General features: G+C 43.7%; 1 protein-coding gene across 1 annotated transcript in view; it reads right to left on the minus strand.

The window, feature by feature from the left end:
- LOC145402123 (E3 ubiquitin-protein ligase RNF123-like) overlaps positions 1-15,794 on the minus strand; it is a 168,422-nt gene that overhangs the window by 110,511 nt on the left and 42,117 nt on the right. Inside the window, exon 7 of the mRNA XM_080274240.1 lies at positions 8,353-8,596. Coding sequence (XP_080130366.1) covers positions 8,353-8,596 — 244 coding nt within the window. The remainder of the gene's footprint in view (positions 1-8,352; positions 8,597-15,794) is intronic.

Consider the following 15,794-nt stretch of genomic DNA (forward strand, 5'->3'; position numbering starts at 1 on the left):
CTTATCTAAAGTTTAAAATACTGTATGTTAATACAGTCTGCCAAAAATATAATAAGCAAGTGTCAGTGAGTATACATGAATGTTCATAGGTATTTCGGTAACAGCGTTGGTATTGTAACCAACCATCAAACATGGCCGACAATGTAAACATCAAGGGACCCGAATTTCCAGGATTTGACAGTAAAACAAGTGTGATGGATTTACTTAAAACGTTGACTATGAGAATCAGTGAACTAGAAAAGAAAGTGGAAAATCTAATATCAAAAAACATGCCTGAAAATACTGAAAACACTATGCAGAGTCTGATACAGGCCAATGAGACGGTGAACAAGAAGACAAAGAATTTGAAACGAGAAAATATCGAATTAAGGGGAAAATTAGAAGAAAGCAGTAATAAAATGGAGAAGGTGAGTACTGTGTTAGAAGAGCAAAAGGCAAAGTAGGCACATGTGGAGGAAAAACAGAAAGAAGTGGTCAACTTAAGGGAAATCATTCAGGAAGAAAGGGAAATGAAAAAGAAAAAAAATGGAAGAAAATGTAGTGAAAATATTAAAAAAAAAGAAAATAGTGAGACATACAGTGGAAAGGAATATATGTGTGGTAATATTTGGAAACAGGTAGGAGGAAGAAAAGGTTAGATCTGTGAGACTTGAGAGACTCAAATCAAGTGAGAAAGATATTGGGGAAGATCAATCCTGAAGGAAACAAGTGGGAAAAAGAAAATGAGGAAGTAAGGAGGATAGGGACGTATAAGAAAGGGGAAGCAAGACCCAATGCGAGTTAAGCTGTCATCAAAACGTGTAGTAAACGACATACTTAAAGTGACCTGGAAACTAAGTAAAGAGGCAGGGATGGAAAAAATTATAGTAAGAAAAGATCTGAATGATGAAAAAAGAGCCATCATCCATCATCTAATCCTATGTTGCCCCATGAGGAGCGTAGAAGCCCGGGGCTAGGCAAATTGGTACTGACATTTAAGATGAGAAAGACCAGCCTCACTCATCCCTGAGTGGCATTACGTAAACAATAAACCCCAACCACACCTTGGATATAAACCTTCACCAGCGCAATCCAACTGGAGCACCGTAATTACCCACTAAACCACCAAGCACCAAAATTTGGTTATATGGTTACCATCCAGCGAAGTAAATGGTTTTCTGGTGTACAGGAAACCATTTGGCTTGTCATGCAGAGTCACTCACAGGCAGAAGGAAAGGGAAAGAATGAAAGAAAGAAAGAGAGAAGAGGGAGCGTAAAGAAACTGAGAGGCATAAGGATGAGGAAAGAATGGAGAAAAGAAAAACAGAAGAGGATGAAAGGAAAGAAGGATGGAGGTGAGGAAAGGGCAGACACCTGACAGCAGCACTACACAGAGTGAATGGGAGGGTGAGCACTCCCATCTACATTAATGAGAAAGAGATGTTTTAAAACCAATGAAGGAACAAGGAAAAAAAATGACAGGAGGACAAAGGAAGAATGTAAAACTTTTCTTTGGAGAGTGATGGATATGAAAATGGGGAAGTGGTATGTGAGGAACTAGAAGTGAACAAAACAAGGGGGATGGTTATGAATATGAAGAAGGGAAGAAGGAATAAAGATATAACCGGGACAGTAAATCTAAGTATCATGTATAGTAATGTAGATGGGTTAATATCTAAGAAAGGGGAAAATGGAGACTATATAAATGAAAAGAAACCTGAAAATGTTTGCTTGGTGGAGACTAAATTGCCCCGAGATGTTGATACATATTTATTTGGATGGAACATTATAATTTTTGGAGGAAGGATAGAGAATGCAAGTTTGGGGGGGGTATAATGATTTTAACCCATACCAATTTGAGAACAAAAAGTATAGAAATTGAAAATAGTATGGCTGAGCTTTGGGGAATGGAAATAGAGGACTGTTATGGAGAAAAAATAGATGTAATAGTATTTTATATGCCCCCCCAAACTAGGGTATGGACAGAAGATTATAAGCAGTTACAAAGAGAATTCACTATGAAGCTAAAGATGGTAGCTGAATGAAGAAACAGAATAATAATTATGGGGGATTTCAACTGTAGAGAAGTTGATTGGGAAAGTATGGATACTGGGAACAATGAGGAATCATGGGGAAATAAATTAATGGAATTGGCGATGGAAAACATGTTAACTCAATTAATCCCTTATGAGCGGGCAATGTACCAATTATACGACCATGTGGGGCGGCACATTTTCGGAAAAATAAAGTACCAAGGAATAAGCCTACACATGCATATATCAATGAAAATTGGATGAAAAAAGAAGGCAAGAGGTGTTATATGCATGGTAATACGCCTCTGCTGGCTGTGGGAGGAGGAGGGGAGGGCGGGCAGGCAGCTTATCGCCAGACAGACCTGGGATGAGGCTAGCAAACTATTCACTCATTTGCTTTTCTTCACCACTGAACACTATATTTATCATTTATGCATTCTTTACACTATTCATTGTCTTCAAAATCTTATGCATGTGTTTTCTATTTTACTTGAACACTTATAACAATAAAACTTACCTACATATATACTCTTTTACTTGAACAATTATAAGACAACAACTTATATATTATTCATATTCTATTTTACTTGTTTCAAGGCTTGGGAGAGTAGAGGGCAGGACAATAGGTGACAAGGATGCCTTATCACCCAGTTTCACCAATAATTTAGGACTTAAAATGGCTGGACGTTACGTAAAGTCGCCTGCCTCCTCACACACGGACAAGAATTAGAGGAGAGGACGAACCACCAAGGCTGGACTTGGTATTCACAAAGGACCCAAACGATGTGAAGAACATAACCTATCAATGCCCCTTTGGTAAAAGTTATCAACTGGTTATTGAGAAGGAAATGGTGGGAGTTAGGGGAGGAGAAAGAGATAAAAAATAGAGAGAAAACAGATACAATTATAGGAAGGCAGACTTTGCTTCCCTGAGGAACTTTTTTCAAAATGTAGATTGAGGAAAAATGAGTTTCTGATAGATGCATATACAGTAAAGGAGGAGTTAGCAAGTATGTCCCAAAATTCTCCACAGCAGGGGAAAGGAAGCAAGAATGGTTTAACAACCGGTGAGGAATGGCACATGAGTCAAGAAAAAGAGCATGGAATAAAGTGGGAAAAAGGTATAGTGAAAGGGCTTGGGAGGAGTATAAGAAAGGTAAAAAATGAATATATAAGGGTGCTGAAAGAGGAAGAAAGGAAATATGAAAAAGATAGATAGTAAATGATAAAATGCAAGTTATGGAAAGTATAATACGATTGAGGAATGGATATGAAACTTATGAAAGAGAAGAAGAATTGTGTGAAATATTGGATAATAAGCTGCAGTCAGTCTATGTGTAAGAAGAGGAATTTAGGAAAACTGAAATGGAACCCAGGATGATGGGAATGGCAGAAATTGCAATTGACATGAATGAGGTGCTACAGCTGATGAGGAACCTGGATGTGAGGAAAGCAACAGGACCAGATGGTGTGGCTGGATAGATCTTGAAGGAATGTGCGGACAAATTAGTGTGAGCGGTTTATGCGATCATCAAGAGCTCTCTGGAAAACGGACAGTTACCTAAAGACTGGAAAAGAGTGAATACTGTGCCAATCTTCAAGGGAGGAGACAGGGAAGATCCACTAAATTACAGACCTGTGTTACTTACTAGTGTTGTGTGCAAGATTTGTGAGAAACTTATTAGAAAAAGAAGGACAAAGTATTTAGAAGAAAATGAAGTGATCGTTTTCGTTTCGTTTTTAAAGGCTCCAACATGCTTGCATGTGTCGGCCTTGGTCACCTAATGGCGGCTCTCCATGCTGCACGATTCATTGCAGCCTCCCTGTTCAATCCCTTAACCCTAAGGTCACACTTAATGACCTCGTCCCATGTCTTTCTCGGTCTACCCCTCATAACCCCACCCCCAATATTAACACTTCTCACCTTCCTCACCCAACTATCATCCCCCATCCTCTCCACATGTCCAAACCACCTCAATCTACCTCTCCTCATCACAACACCAATACACTCCAGTCCCATCCTACCTCTCAACTCTTCCATTGTAAACCCAGCCCCTCCAGGCCTTGGACGCAGGGACGCACTGCACATCCACCTAATCATTGTCATTTCTGTACGTCAGAGCCGGCGAATGTCTTCCTCCTTCACTGCCCAGGTCTCACTGCCATACAGCATTACACTCCTAACACACGCTGCATACAAAGACCCCTTAGCACGTAGGGAGAGCCCCCTCAATGTCAGGAGAGGCAAGAGCTCCTGAACTTCTTCCAACCACTTCTCACCCTAGCCACAGAGCTAGCTCCAGCCCCACCTCCAGCACACAACATGTCTCCCAAATAACAAAACTCTTCCACACACTCAAGAGATTCACCAGCAAGTTCAATTCTTTCACGTCTGACGATCTCCACCTGCTCACCCCGGCACGCCGTACACATAAAATCAGCATTATCTCGCAGTCTACCTCTGATACCACTACATCTCTTATGCACCCATTTATCACACACACCGCACAAGATGGAATTACTTCCCACGCCCTTGTGGCAAACTGCACATGGCCACTCTCCCTCGTCTTTGACAGTACCGCCACCAACCCTAGATATCATCACTTTTGTTTTATCTGCATTTACCCTTAAACCCTTTTGCCCCATACCATCTCTCCACTTCCTAAACCTTTCCTCCGCCTCCCTTTCATTCTCTGCAATCAACACCAAATCATCAGCATACAACAACTCCCACGGGAGTCCGTTTCTAAAGTCACGTGAAAGGGCTTCAAGTACCATGATAAACAACATGGGACTCAAGACTGACCCCTGATGCACACCAACATTCACGGAAAACTCATCACTCAAATCTCCATTCACTCTCACCTGGGTGTGAGCACCCACATACATGGCCATAACCACCCTAACCAGCCACTCCTCCAAGCCAAGCTTTCTCATTGCCCACTTCACCACCTCTCTAGGGACTCTGTCAAAGGCCTTTTCTAAATCAACAAAAACAAAATAAAGATCCCTTCTCCTACCAATATATTTTTCCTGAAGCTGTCGAACAATGAATATGGCATCAGTGGTCCCCCTACCTGGCATAAACCCAAACTGCATCTCATCAATATTCACTCTTTCTCTAATCATACCTTCTAAAACTCTCTCCATTACCTTCATTATCTGATCTAAAAGCTTTATACCTCTATAATTCCCTCTTTCCAACATAATTTGGTTTTAGGGAAGGAAGATCTTGAATTACCAACCTATTAAGTTTCTAGAGTTGGGTAATAGATGTGGTAAGTGGGGGTGCTCACCAGACACTCACTCGATGTAGTGCTGCTCGCAGGTGCCTGCCCTTTCCTGTCCTCCAGCTTCCTTTTCTTTCATCCTCTTCTGTATTTCTTTCCTTCATTTTTTCCTCATCCTTCTGCCTATGGGTGACTTTACGTTCCCTCTTCTGTCTTCCTTTCCTTCCTTCTTTCCTCTTCCTTCTGCCTGTGGGTGACTCTACACTGAATGACAAGCCAAATGGTTTCCTGTACACCAGAAATCCATTTACTATGCTGGGTGGTAACCATATAACCAAATTTTGGTGCCTGGTGGTTTAGTGGGTATGTTCTGGTGCCAATATTGTTTCCTATGACTAGTTGTAGTTTCACACTATTGTTGCATATTACATATAAAGTTGTATATTCATAATTAACAATATGCAACGTAGTATGAATGATAAACAAACAAACGCCATTTCATTGTAAAGTGCGGCTTGGGATAGGATGCGTAATCAGACATCACCTTTTAATCAAAACCTAGAGTAAAAGGAAGGCGACAGAGAAATATGAACTGTATATATGTTTAAAGCTTGGGGGAAATATTTACCTTGTTGGTATACTTTAATGTAATCAATACTATTTTATTGAGGTGTATAATGTACATGGTACAGTTATGATGCTTCTATTCATGTATAAATCCCAGTTGTCTATGGAGGTTTAGCATCTCTGATTTAGCTGACTCGGTGCCACACCCAGAGGGCATGGCAGCCGGCTAGGGCAGAAAGCACATATCATTTGAACGAGAGGGACGTATACTTCTGAGCTCTCTCTGTGTCGCAATTGTATCTTTCTGTGGCAAATAAACAGAGATTTAATCTGCTCAGTTTCAGTTCACCTGCACACGCTACCTTCTAAATTCCTCCAACAGGATTCTACACCGATTTCCCACCATCTCCAGTGAGTGAGAAGATGTTTTGGTGGAGTGTGTCAGCCGGAAGTGACTTCGACCAGGAGCAACGTTACAACCTTGCTTGGAACTGTGAGGTCACGACTCAGTTGATATATATATATATAAATTGGTGATCAGCTGTGGGGTTCCAAGCTGATATATTAGTGACTAGTTGTGGAATCCATACAGCTGAAACATATTTTTGGTTGCAGTGGCGGGATTCCTGCCTGCTGTTACAGGTAATTACAGCACTCCAATCGGATTAAGCCAGTGAGGGTTTATATCCAAGGTGCGGTTGGGGTTTACTGCTCAGGTAATGCCACTCAGGGATGAGTGAGGCTGGTCACTCTCATCTTAAATGTCAAGACCAATTTGCCTAGCCCCAGGCTCCTACGCTCCTCCTGGGGCAACGTAGGATTGGATGATGGATGAATGGATGGTAATAGATGTTATGCAAGAGAGAGAGGAATGGGCAGATTGTGTCTATCTTGATCTCAAGAAGCATTTGACAGGGTGCCCTATAGGAGACTGCTATGGAAGCTGAAGACCATTGGAGGAGTGCATGGAGACAGACTTGGAAAATGGATTTTAATGCCAAGAAGTGTCATGTATTAGAAACGGGAATGAGTGAAAAAAGACCGCACTGCACATATAAAAAGGGCAATGAAATAATTAGCAAAAGAAAAGGCGAAAAGGACTTGGGAGTGGTTATTCAGGAAGACTTGTCACCAGAAAAGCATATAAACAGAATCATTGGAGGCAATTATGGATTACTGACCAACATGAGAGTGGCTTTTAATTATACGGAAGAGGAAATGCTGAGGGAGTTTATAGTGACCATGATAAGACCAAGATTGGAGTACGAAGCTGTGGTATGGTCACCTCATTTGAAGATGCATATTGATAAACTGGAAAGGGTTCAACAGATGGCAACAAGGATGATATTGTGCCTATGGGAACTGACCTACAAGGAGAGATTGGAAAAACTGAAGTTACCAACACGACGAGAGAGAAGGGAAAGAGGTGACTTGATCACGATGTTTAGTAATGTAAGAGAACTGGAAAGGGTGGATAGAGAGGATCTGATTGTGTTGGATGATGGAAGAACAAGAGATCATGACTTCAAGTTAAAGAAAAGTAGATGTCTTAACCCCTCAAGATCGATGCTGCACGATCATGCTTTTGTGTAATTTGACACGCCAGCCTATCCCGCACGATCGATAAAGACACAAAAAACTGGAGAAGGGTAACTCCGCCCCTTTGGTGACGTATGTAGGATCAGACCAATGAGAGCTAGAGTGTCTGGGGTGGTATGGCGTGATTGGCCTCCTAAGGTGGGGGAGAAGCAACCCCCCCCCCCACCACCGTCACTTTACCTCCCTCAGCCCCATTGCGTCATCTCCACATTGTCCCCTCTCAACCCACCATACCCCAACATACCTCCCACAACGGTGTGTGTGCATAGCAACGCTTCTCCCATCTCCCTCCTCCCCTATCCCTCCATCCTACTCCCCCTTCCAGCCAGACACACTCCACCTCCACTTTTCGCCTGGCTTGTTTCGTTGTTATGGACGTATGCCACACTGACATCTCATACCTAGGGAACACTTCACATCGACATTAGTTATGTATATATAATTATTTACCGTAAATACTGTACATTTCCTGTTTTCGTCCATGGGGGATTGGTAGCTTTTTTGCAACTTTGACAGGTGATTGTGCAATAACTATTCGGTCAATCAGGCTGAAACATACATTTTCAGTTGTGTAAGTTCAATCTCTTAAAATGCAGAAGAAAAATTTTTACTTTGGTGAAAGTTGAAAAATCGACCCTGTTTTGCGGCTGGAGGGACAGACCTGCTGAGTGAATTGTGTACTTTAGGGGTTAATGATCTTAAAAGATTCAATTTCCCAAACTGAAGCATAGGTATTTGGAATGACTTAGATGAAGAGGTGGTGCAAGCGAAAAACATTCATGTGTTTAAAACTAGACTGGATAAATGTATAGATATGGGGATAGGACAACGTGAGCTTAGCTCAATTCCTGTATACTACAAATAGGTAAACACACAAACACACACACACACACACACACACACACACACACACACACACACACACACGAGGGCTCAGCACCCACTTGATGCCAGTTGAGTGCTAGGTCGACAAGCATGGTAAGCCAATTGATGCAGAACTTTGCAGTGACGAGGTCCAGTGAAGGGGGCTCTTGCAGTGGAAGGAAGCCAGGCTGTGGGTACCGGAAAGGGATGGCGCCAAAGTTGGCTGTCAGGTTCTCCCCAAGGGCCAGGGACAGGGCTGGGAAGTATGCTACATTTGGCCCAATCTTTATGTCTGTGAATGCTGGACCCAGAGATTTGCCATTCCTGTCAGTGGATGAGTAAATGGTGAGTACAGATTCTGTTGTTGTTGCTGCCCCAAACTCATCAGGATGTGAACCCACTGGATTGCTGGCTGAAAGCACCTTCTTCTTCCCACAGCCCACCATCCTCCTGTCTGGGGATAGGGAGAGAGCTGTGGGACATTTTCATAATCAGGCAACAGAGCAGCCAAGATATATTGACAATGCATGAAAGTACTCCTCTCCATTAGCGAGTCCTCATTACAGGCAATTTTTTTTTCTTTAACGTTTTGTATTGCTTACGACTCCGGATCATCCGGACACCATCATCTGGACCTCCTTTCCCACCCTAAGGCAGGGTGAGGGGTAACAATGTCCAGACAGTCCAGATTTCCCCAATCTAATGGGCCATGCTTCCATTTACTCATCATTCAAGCCCCCGGAATCCTGGCTCTATCGGATACCCCAAAAACATTCACCACATTCTGTAACTTCACATAAACGTATCCGATAAAGTCAATTCAGACGATGCCACGTTAAAAAGGGATGCCAAATCCCTGATCATGCACTTCTCCTCACAACATTCATCCAGCCAGCTCAATCTCTTGTCAGTTCCCTAGCCTCACTGACTTCCAAACCTCTCTTCCTCACACACGCATCCACCATATCTCTCCAACTTCTCTTTGGCCTACCTCACCTCTTCCCTCCTTCAAATTCGCTAAGATATATCTTTTTCACTATTCTATTGTTATCCATTCTCTCCACATGACCATACCATCTTAGTACACACTCTTCGATTCTGGTGTCCAGAGACTTCCTCACTCCACAGCTTTCACAAATCACATTATTTCGTATCCTATTCACTTTCTGTACTCCACACACATTCCTCAGCAGTCTCATCTCCACTGCTCTTACTCTTGGCTTCTCATTTTCATGCCACACCATAGTCTCACAGCCATAAGTTAAAGTTGGCACTAACACTCCTTCATGTAAGCCTCGTGCAGCTGCAACACTCAAGCCTCTGTTTTGTATCAAGGCCTTCATTGCACCAGCTACTTTCCTTCCTTGTGTCACTCTACTCTCCACTTCTTTTGCACATTTTCCTCTCTTTTCTATCACTGTACCCAGGTGTTTGAACTCCCTCACCAATTCCAGTCTCTCTCCTTTCACTGTAACATCGCACTGGAAGTCACCGTCTCTCTCAATAACCACCACATTACTCTTTTTTACTTATACTTCTCAAGACACGACACACACAGACATCAGCAAAATTCTGCACTAGCCTACCAAGTTCTTGTATTTGCAAGTACTGTAGTATTGCATCATCAGTATACGATAAATTTGAGATATTCCATCCATCACCATTCATTACCAATGCCATCTCCCTCTCCATTACTTGTATGTTTACTTCTCTCATCACCTCATCCATATATATACATGCAGAGGTGTATGATATGTAGGAGGACTACTGGGCTTTGGGAGCAGGCTGCAAAGCTCATGCCCAGAGTCGAGCACATTATATATATATATATATATATACAGTAACCCCTCCAATATCCGGATCAATAGAGCCATCGGTAGGTTCGGATATTGGTTTCGTCCGGATATTGGGCCCCAGCTTATGGACTTGTACTTATGGACCCTAACTCAGAGAAACACCTATACAACTCCCTCCGGACATGCATAGCACCTATTTAACACCCAAATCACACCGATAAGGCACATAAATGACTGAAATAAATGCAAGAGAAACATAAAATGTGGGTTTAGAAGTATGTTCATACATTAATAAACATTCTGGTACTTATGGACTCTAACCGAACCTAACTCTGAAAAACACATTCCTACTGCACATGCATGAGGTAAGTATAGTATGGAAAAAAGTACAGTATGACACATTCTGGTAAGTATAGTATGGAAAAAAGTACAATATGAAACATTCTGGTAAGTATAGTATGAAAAAAGTACAATATGAAACACTCTGGCTACTTACAGCAAGTCCCTGGCCACCTCGATGAATAACCGCCTCCTCTCAGACTCTGACAGTAAGAACGATTTCCTGAAGCACTTGCAGTACACTCTTCCTGAAGTCTTGCACTGAACTTAGTCAATAACACACAGAAGTCCGTTCTCTTCACAGTGTTCACTTTAGTCCAAATAATGTTCCATTAAATTTTAGTGTTGCACATTAATTTTTCCCAAGTTTTTTTTATTTTCCAAAGCCAAAACAAAGAAGGTTAGTTACGTTAAATTTCTTTTCTACTGAGTCTTTTCTCTCATTTCGAAAACCTTAACACAACACACCGTTTTTTTCACTGCACAACACTCAAAATTCCCGTGTGGTCTAGTGGAGAAGTTCTTGCTGTTTATTTGCTGTCAGAGTCCGAGAGTATCACTGGCAGGCGACCAAGGGGTGCATCGGTGGGTCGTGGTGATGGCGTACCGACTACAGAAGACTCTGAAGATAGCCGCAAACTCACATTAAGCGGTGACTCCACTGTAGCTGATGTGCTGGGCTGTGGCTCGGAGCATGAGGGCCTGTCTTGGGGAGGCAACGGAGTGGAACCAGGGCTTGGCACAGCGGGGGTCACGGGCCTGAAAAAACTGTCAATCGTTGACTGACGCAAGGACCGACGATTCTGGCGATTGATGATGCGCTGCTGGAAAGCACGCACTTCCTCCACGAGTCCCAAGGGCCCCATCTCCCTGTCGCAGTCTGGGTGTTCCAAGTAGTCTAGGACGAACTCTAGATGTTCCCGGAGTGCGCTCAGCTTGGGGATGGCTGGAGTAGTGTCCTGCTGAGAGGAGTCCACATCATCATCGCCTTCGTCGTCGGAATCTTCAAGTTCGGGACTGACACCAGCAACCGAAGACGCGATCTCGATATCAGACAACGTCTGATACCCAGGATTGCCCTCGTCATCGTCCAACCACTCACGAACATCGTCCACATCAACATCGTCGCTGTGCGTACGTAGCCGTGCATGGAAGTCATCCACGTCAAACCCTAGGAAATCGTACTCCACATCTGTTCCGAGAAGCAGACGAGACCAACCATTTTCAAGAGTTTTCACAAGGACTTCCTTCCATGCACTAGCCCAGTTGTACAGCGCAGACTTGATGTTGTAGCGGCGAAGGTTTTCCAAAGTCAGCTTGCCTCGAATGTCACGTCCTTCCCTGCGCTCGTCCTCGTCCTCGAGAACAACCATCACCTCGTCCAGGAACTTCCGACGGTACAGGCGCTTTGTTGCCACGATCACTCCTTGGTCCATGGGTTGAATGAGAGCAGTCGTATTAGGTGGCAGAAACATGCACCTAATACGGCCATTCTCAGCAACCAAGTCCTTGTCGCACGGGTGGGCAGGTGCATTGTCGAGGAGAAGGAGAGCCTTTACCTGGTCGCGAGGAATTCCCAGTGTCTTCGTCTGGTACTGGATGACCCCCTTGACGAAGTGACGGTGAAACCAGTCTTTGAAAATCACAGCGTGAACCATGCTTTCAAAGAATGGTACCATACGACAGGAAGGACATCCATCACCCCACGAAGGCACCGAGGCTGCTTTGCACAGCCAACAATAACGGGCTTAAGCCGGTGCATGCCGTTAGCATTGGCACAACACAAAGCAGATATCCGTTCCTTAGAAAGCTTGCGGCCAGGTACGCGCTTCTCCGTCTCATCGGCTAGAGTGTTCGTTGGCACTGAGCGATAGAATAGGCCAGTTTCGTCAGCGTTATAGACTTGACCGAGAGTGAGGCCCTCCCTGTCGATCAAGCCTTTCACCTTGTGCCGAAACTCGTCCACTCCATCCTCGTTAGCGTCCAATGCTTCGCCATGTGCTTTACGGTTAGTAAGGCCATGTCGCAACTTGAAGCAGCGAAGAGCCAACCCTCGGATGCCTTGAAGTCTAGGGCGTCGTGAAGCCTTGCAAACTTCTCAGCAGCAGCCTTCAGCTCCGTTCCACGTACCATCACACCAGCTGCACGTTGCTGTCGATACCAAATCAACGTGGAGCGGTCGATTTCTGCATACTTGGGGGTAAACGTAACCTTCCTCTCCACATTGCGTTTGCTTCTCGACGAGAAGTCAGCCGTGTACTGCATGAGCTTGTCTCGGAAACGCTTGATATCGAACAAAGTCGACCGGGCCAGGTTGAACTCGCGGAGAATGCGTGAAGAAGACCAACCCGCATCAACTTTCTCCAATATCTCCCGTTTCTTCTCCAGAGTCAACACCACTCTCTTCCTTTACTCAGGAGGCGGGGACATCATCACGCACACTAAGAGGAGGGCAGAGAGCAGCAGGAGGCCTTGCAGCAAGTACGGCACCACCACAAAAGCAAGCACGTGGGCAGCCATGGCGAAGAGCGTAGGTCCAGTCGCGGTGAGAGACAGGCGGGAAGTGGGGAGGATGCAGCGGCGCTCTATCGGACGTCGGAGGAATGACGAACCAAAACAATGCTCTCACGCGGCCCGCGCGGCAAGTTCAAATTACGGACGGCAAAAAATCGATTTTTTTTTTTTTTTTTGGTGTGTGTGTGTGGGGGGGGGGGGAATGTTTGATCCCAGGACGATAAGGTTCGGTTAGTGGGGATGTTCGGTTATTGGGCGTCCGGATATTAGAGTGATTACTGTATATATATATATATATATATATAGATATATAGATAGATAGATAGATAGATAGACAGATAGATACTGAACAACCATGGGGATATCACACAACCTTGTTGCACGCCCACACTGATTGTGAACCATTCACTTAGATGCCCATTAACCCTTACACATGTTTCACTACCATCATAAAAACTCTTGATGGCACCTAGCAGTTTACCATTTACACCATACATGTGCAAAACTTTCCACAATCCTTCTCTGTCCACTTTGTCGCATGCTTTTTCCAGATCCATGAATGCCATAAACACCTTATGGTCCTTCTCACAAGCCTTCTCTGCTATGTCTCACTGCAAATATTTGATCCACACATCCTCTGCCACTCCTAAAGCCACCCTGTTCATCACTCACTAGGACTTCTGTTATCTCTCTTACTTTCTCCATAATAATTCTTCCATATACCTTCCCCACCACACTCAATAAACTTATGTCACAATAATTCTTGCACTCACCTCACTCATCTTTATTTTTGTGCAGGGGTACAATCATGGTCTTTTTCCACTCTGCAGGCACAGTTTCACTCATGCATGCCTTCTTACATATCTCCAACAAGCACTTCACTCCACTCTCTCCACTACACTTGAGCATCTCTGCATACACCTCATCAACCCCAGCTGCTTTCCCATTTTTCAGCCACTTCACAGCACTCTTCATTTGTGCAAGTGCCACGTCTCCTGGCAATGTATTCATTCTCTGCACACCTCCAAAACAAAATCATGTTTACAGCTGCTCTGCTCTCTCTATTCCCATTCATCAGGCTTTCAAAATATTGTTTCCATCTGGTCCTTCCTTCATCCCCATGGGTTAATAATCTACCACTTACACAGTCAAAAAATTGACAAAACTGTCAATCCACTGTTACAAAAAGTGCTGATTTGCCAGTTCCACCAATTAAAGTTATCGATACCAATTGTACAAGTGTGAGGATTCTAGAATACATCCCTGACTTAATGAGGACTGCCCATAATGAGAAACAGGATCTCTTCCCAACCCATCTGTTTGTGGGAAACAGGTTGGGATGATAATGATATAATGATAATGATGAAAACAAAAGAAAGCAATGGAGATTGCCATTCCTGAGAATCAGTAATTGATCTTTTTATTTAAGGTTAATCTCATCATTCTAACCAAGTTTCCTGTATACATATGGACAGAGGACATCCACAGTACAGCTCACTAATTTCAACTAAGGATAAATAATACACCCTCCACAAAAAACCTTGATCCCATCACCCCTCTGAGACCTATGAAAAACACATTAACGGTAGGTTTAACTCCATATGGAGAGAATGGATAATGAGCGATTGGTGAAAGAGATAACTAGATCTGATGTGAGAGGTGTAAGGCTGAGAGAGAGACCACGAACAGGATGGATGGACAGTGTGAAGAAAGCGCTGGATGCGATAGGGATGTCTGTTGAGCAAGGAAGAGTGGCTGTGCGTGACAGAAATAAATGGAGAGAAATTGTGAATGAATAAATGATGACGCAGTCCTGAGGGGATATTTTCCCGCATTTGGTCTGATCAGCTAGTCAGGTCAGGTGCGGGTAAGGGGATGGGTCTATTATGATGTGGCAGAGGTAAACCAACTCTGCTGTTGGGCCCTGCTGCAGATGTCACTGATTGCACTGCACAGATGACCCCTGTGTGGTGTGGTGCGGTGTGGATCTGTCCCTTCTCCCCTTTGGGGCTAAGATGAGAATGAATGTGTTTGAATGGATGAGTAAATGGGAAGTGTGTCGTCCTGTCTCGGCTACCTCCCTTTCCTTGGGGGAAGCAGCCTAGGTATATAGATAGATTAACTCCAACCATCTCCCGAGTTAATCTGGCTGTTAATGTACATCTGGAAACACCCTGGACACTCCCAAACTCACTGACGCATGAACTCTGCCTGTGCTTGCCGAGCTCTCACCAGGGGAGGGTATATGTTGTTGATGCTCCTGCTGCATAAATTCTCAGTTTCTTCCGTATATCTTACGAGCGTTATTTTTTCACCTGACACATTCCAAGATGCCTGTAAAGTACTTGAGTGATGTAGAAAAGTCAAAAATACAGTATTAACTCTGACATGTGAAAATGTCACTTTTGAGTGACGTTTTCGCCTATCAGAGTTATGCTGAAGTGTTCAAGCTAAATACAGTACAGTATAGGAGAGTACTGAGTTTTTTTTGTGGTGGGTGTAGGAGAGAGTAAACCCCAAGCAGAATTCTCGTAATCTATGATTCCACTCATTACTCTTGATTTATCAAACAGGACCATGAATATGATAAAAATACATATCATCATATCAGGGTTAATGAAAATTGTTTCTAAATTCTTGAGTCCAGATGGTCTTTACCTGGTTGTGCCAGTAACAGATATAAAAGACATCACATGCTGAAGCAGCTAATGAGAAATCAAGAGTCTATCTATCTATCTATCTATTGCCAGACGCCTCAATCCCGTTTGGGGTGGCCACAAACAAATCGCCTCCAAGTCGCCCTGTCCCCCGCCATTTCACTGCCCTGCTCCCAACTCACACCCCCCTCTCTCATATACCTCTCCACCCCTTCC

Source organism: Coenobita brevimanus, chromosome 57 (genome assembly GCF_032717465.1).
Source record: "Coenobita brevimanus isolate Jiangsu-jjx chromosome 57, ASM3271746v2, whole genome shotgun sequence".
Taxonomy (NCBI): Eukaryota; Metazoa; Arthropoda; class Malacostraca; order Decapoda; family Coenobitidae; genus Coenobita; species Coenobita brevimanus.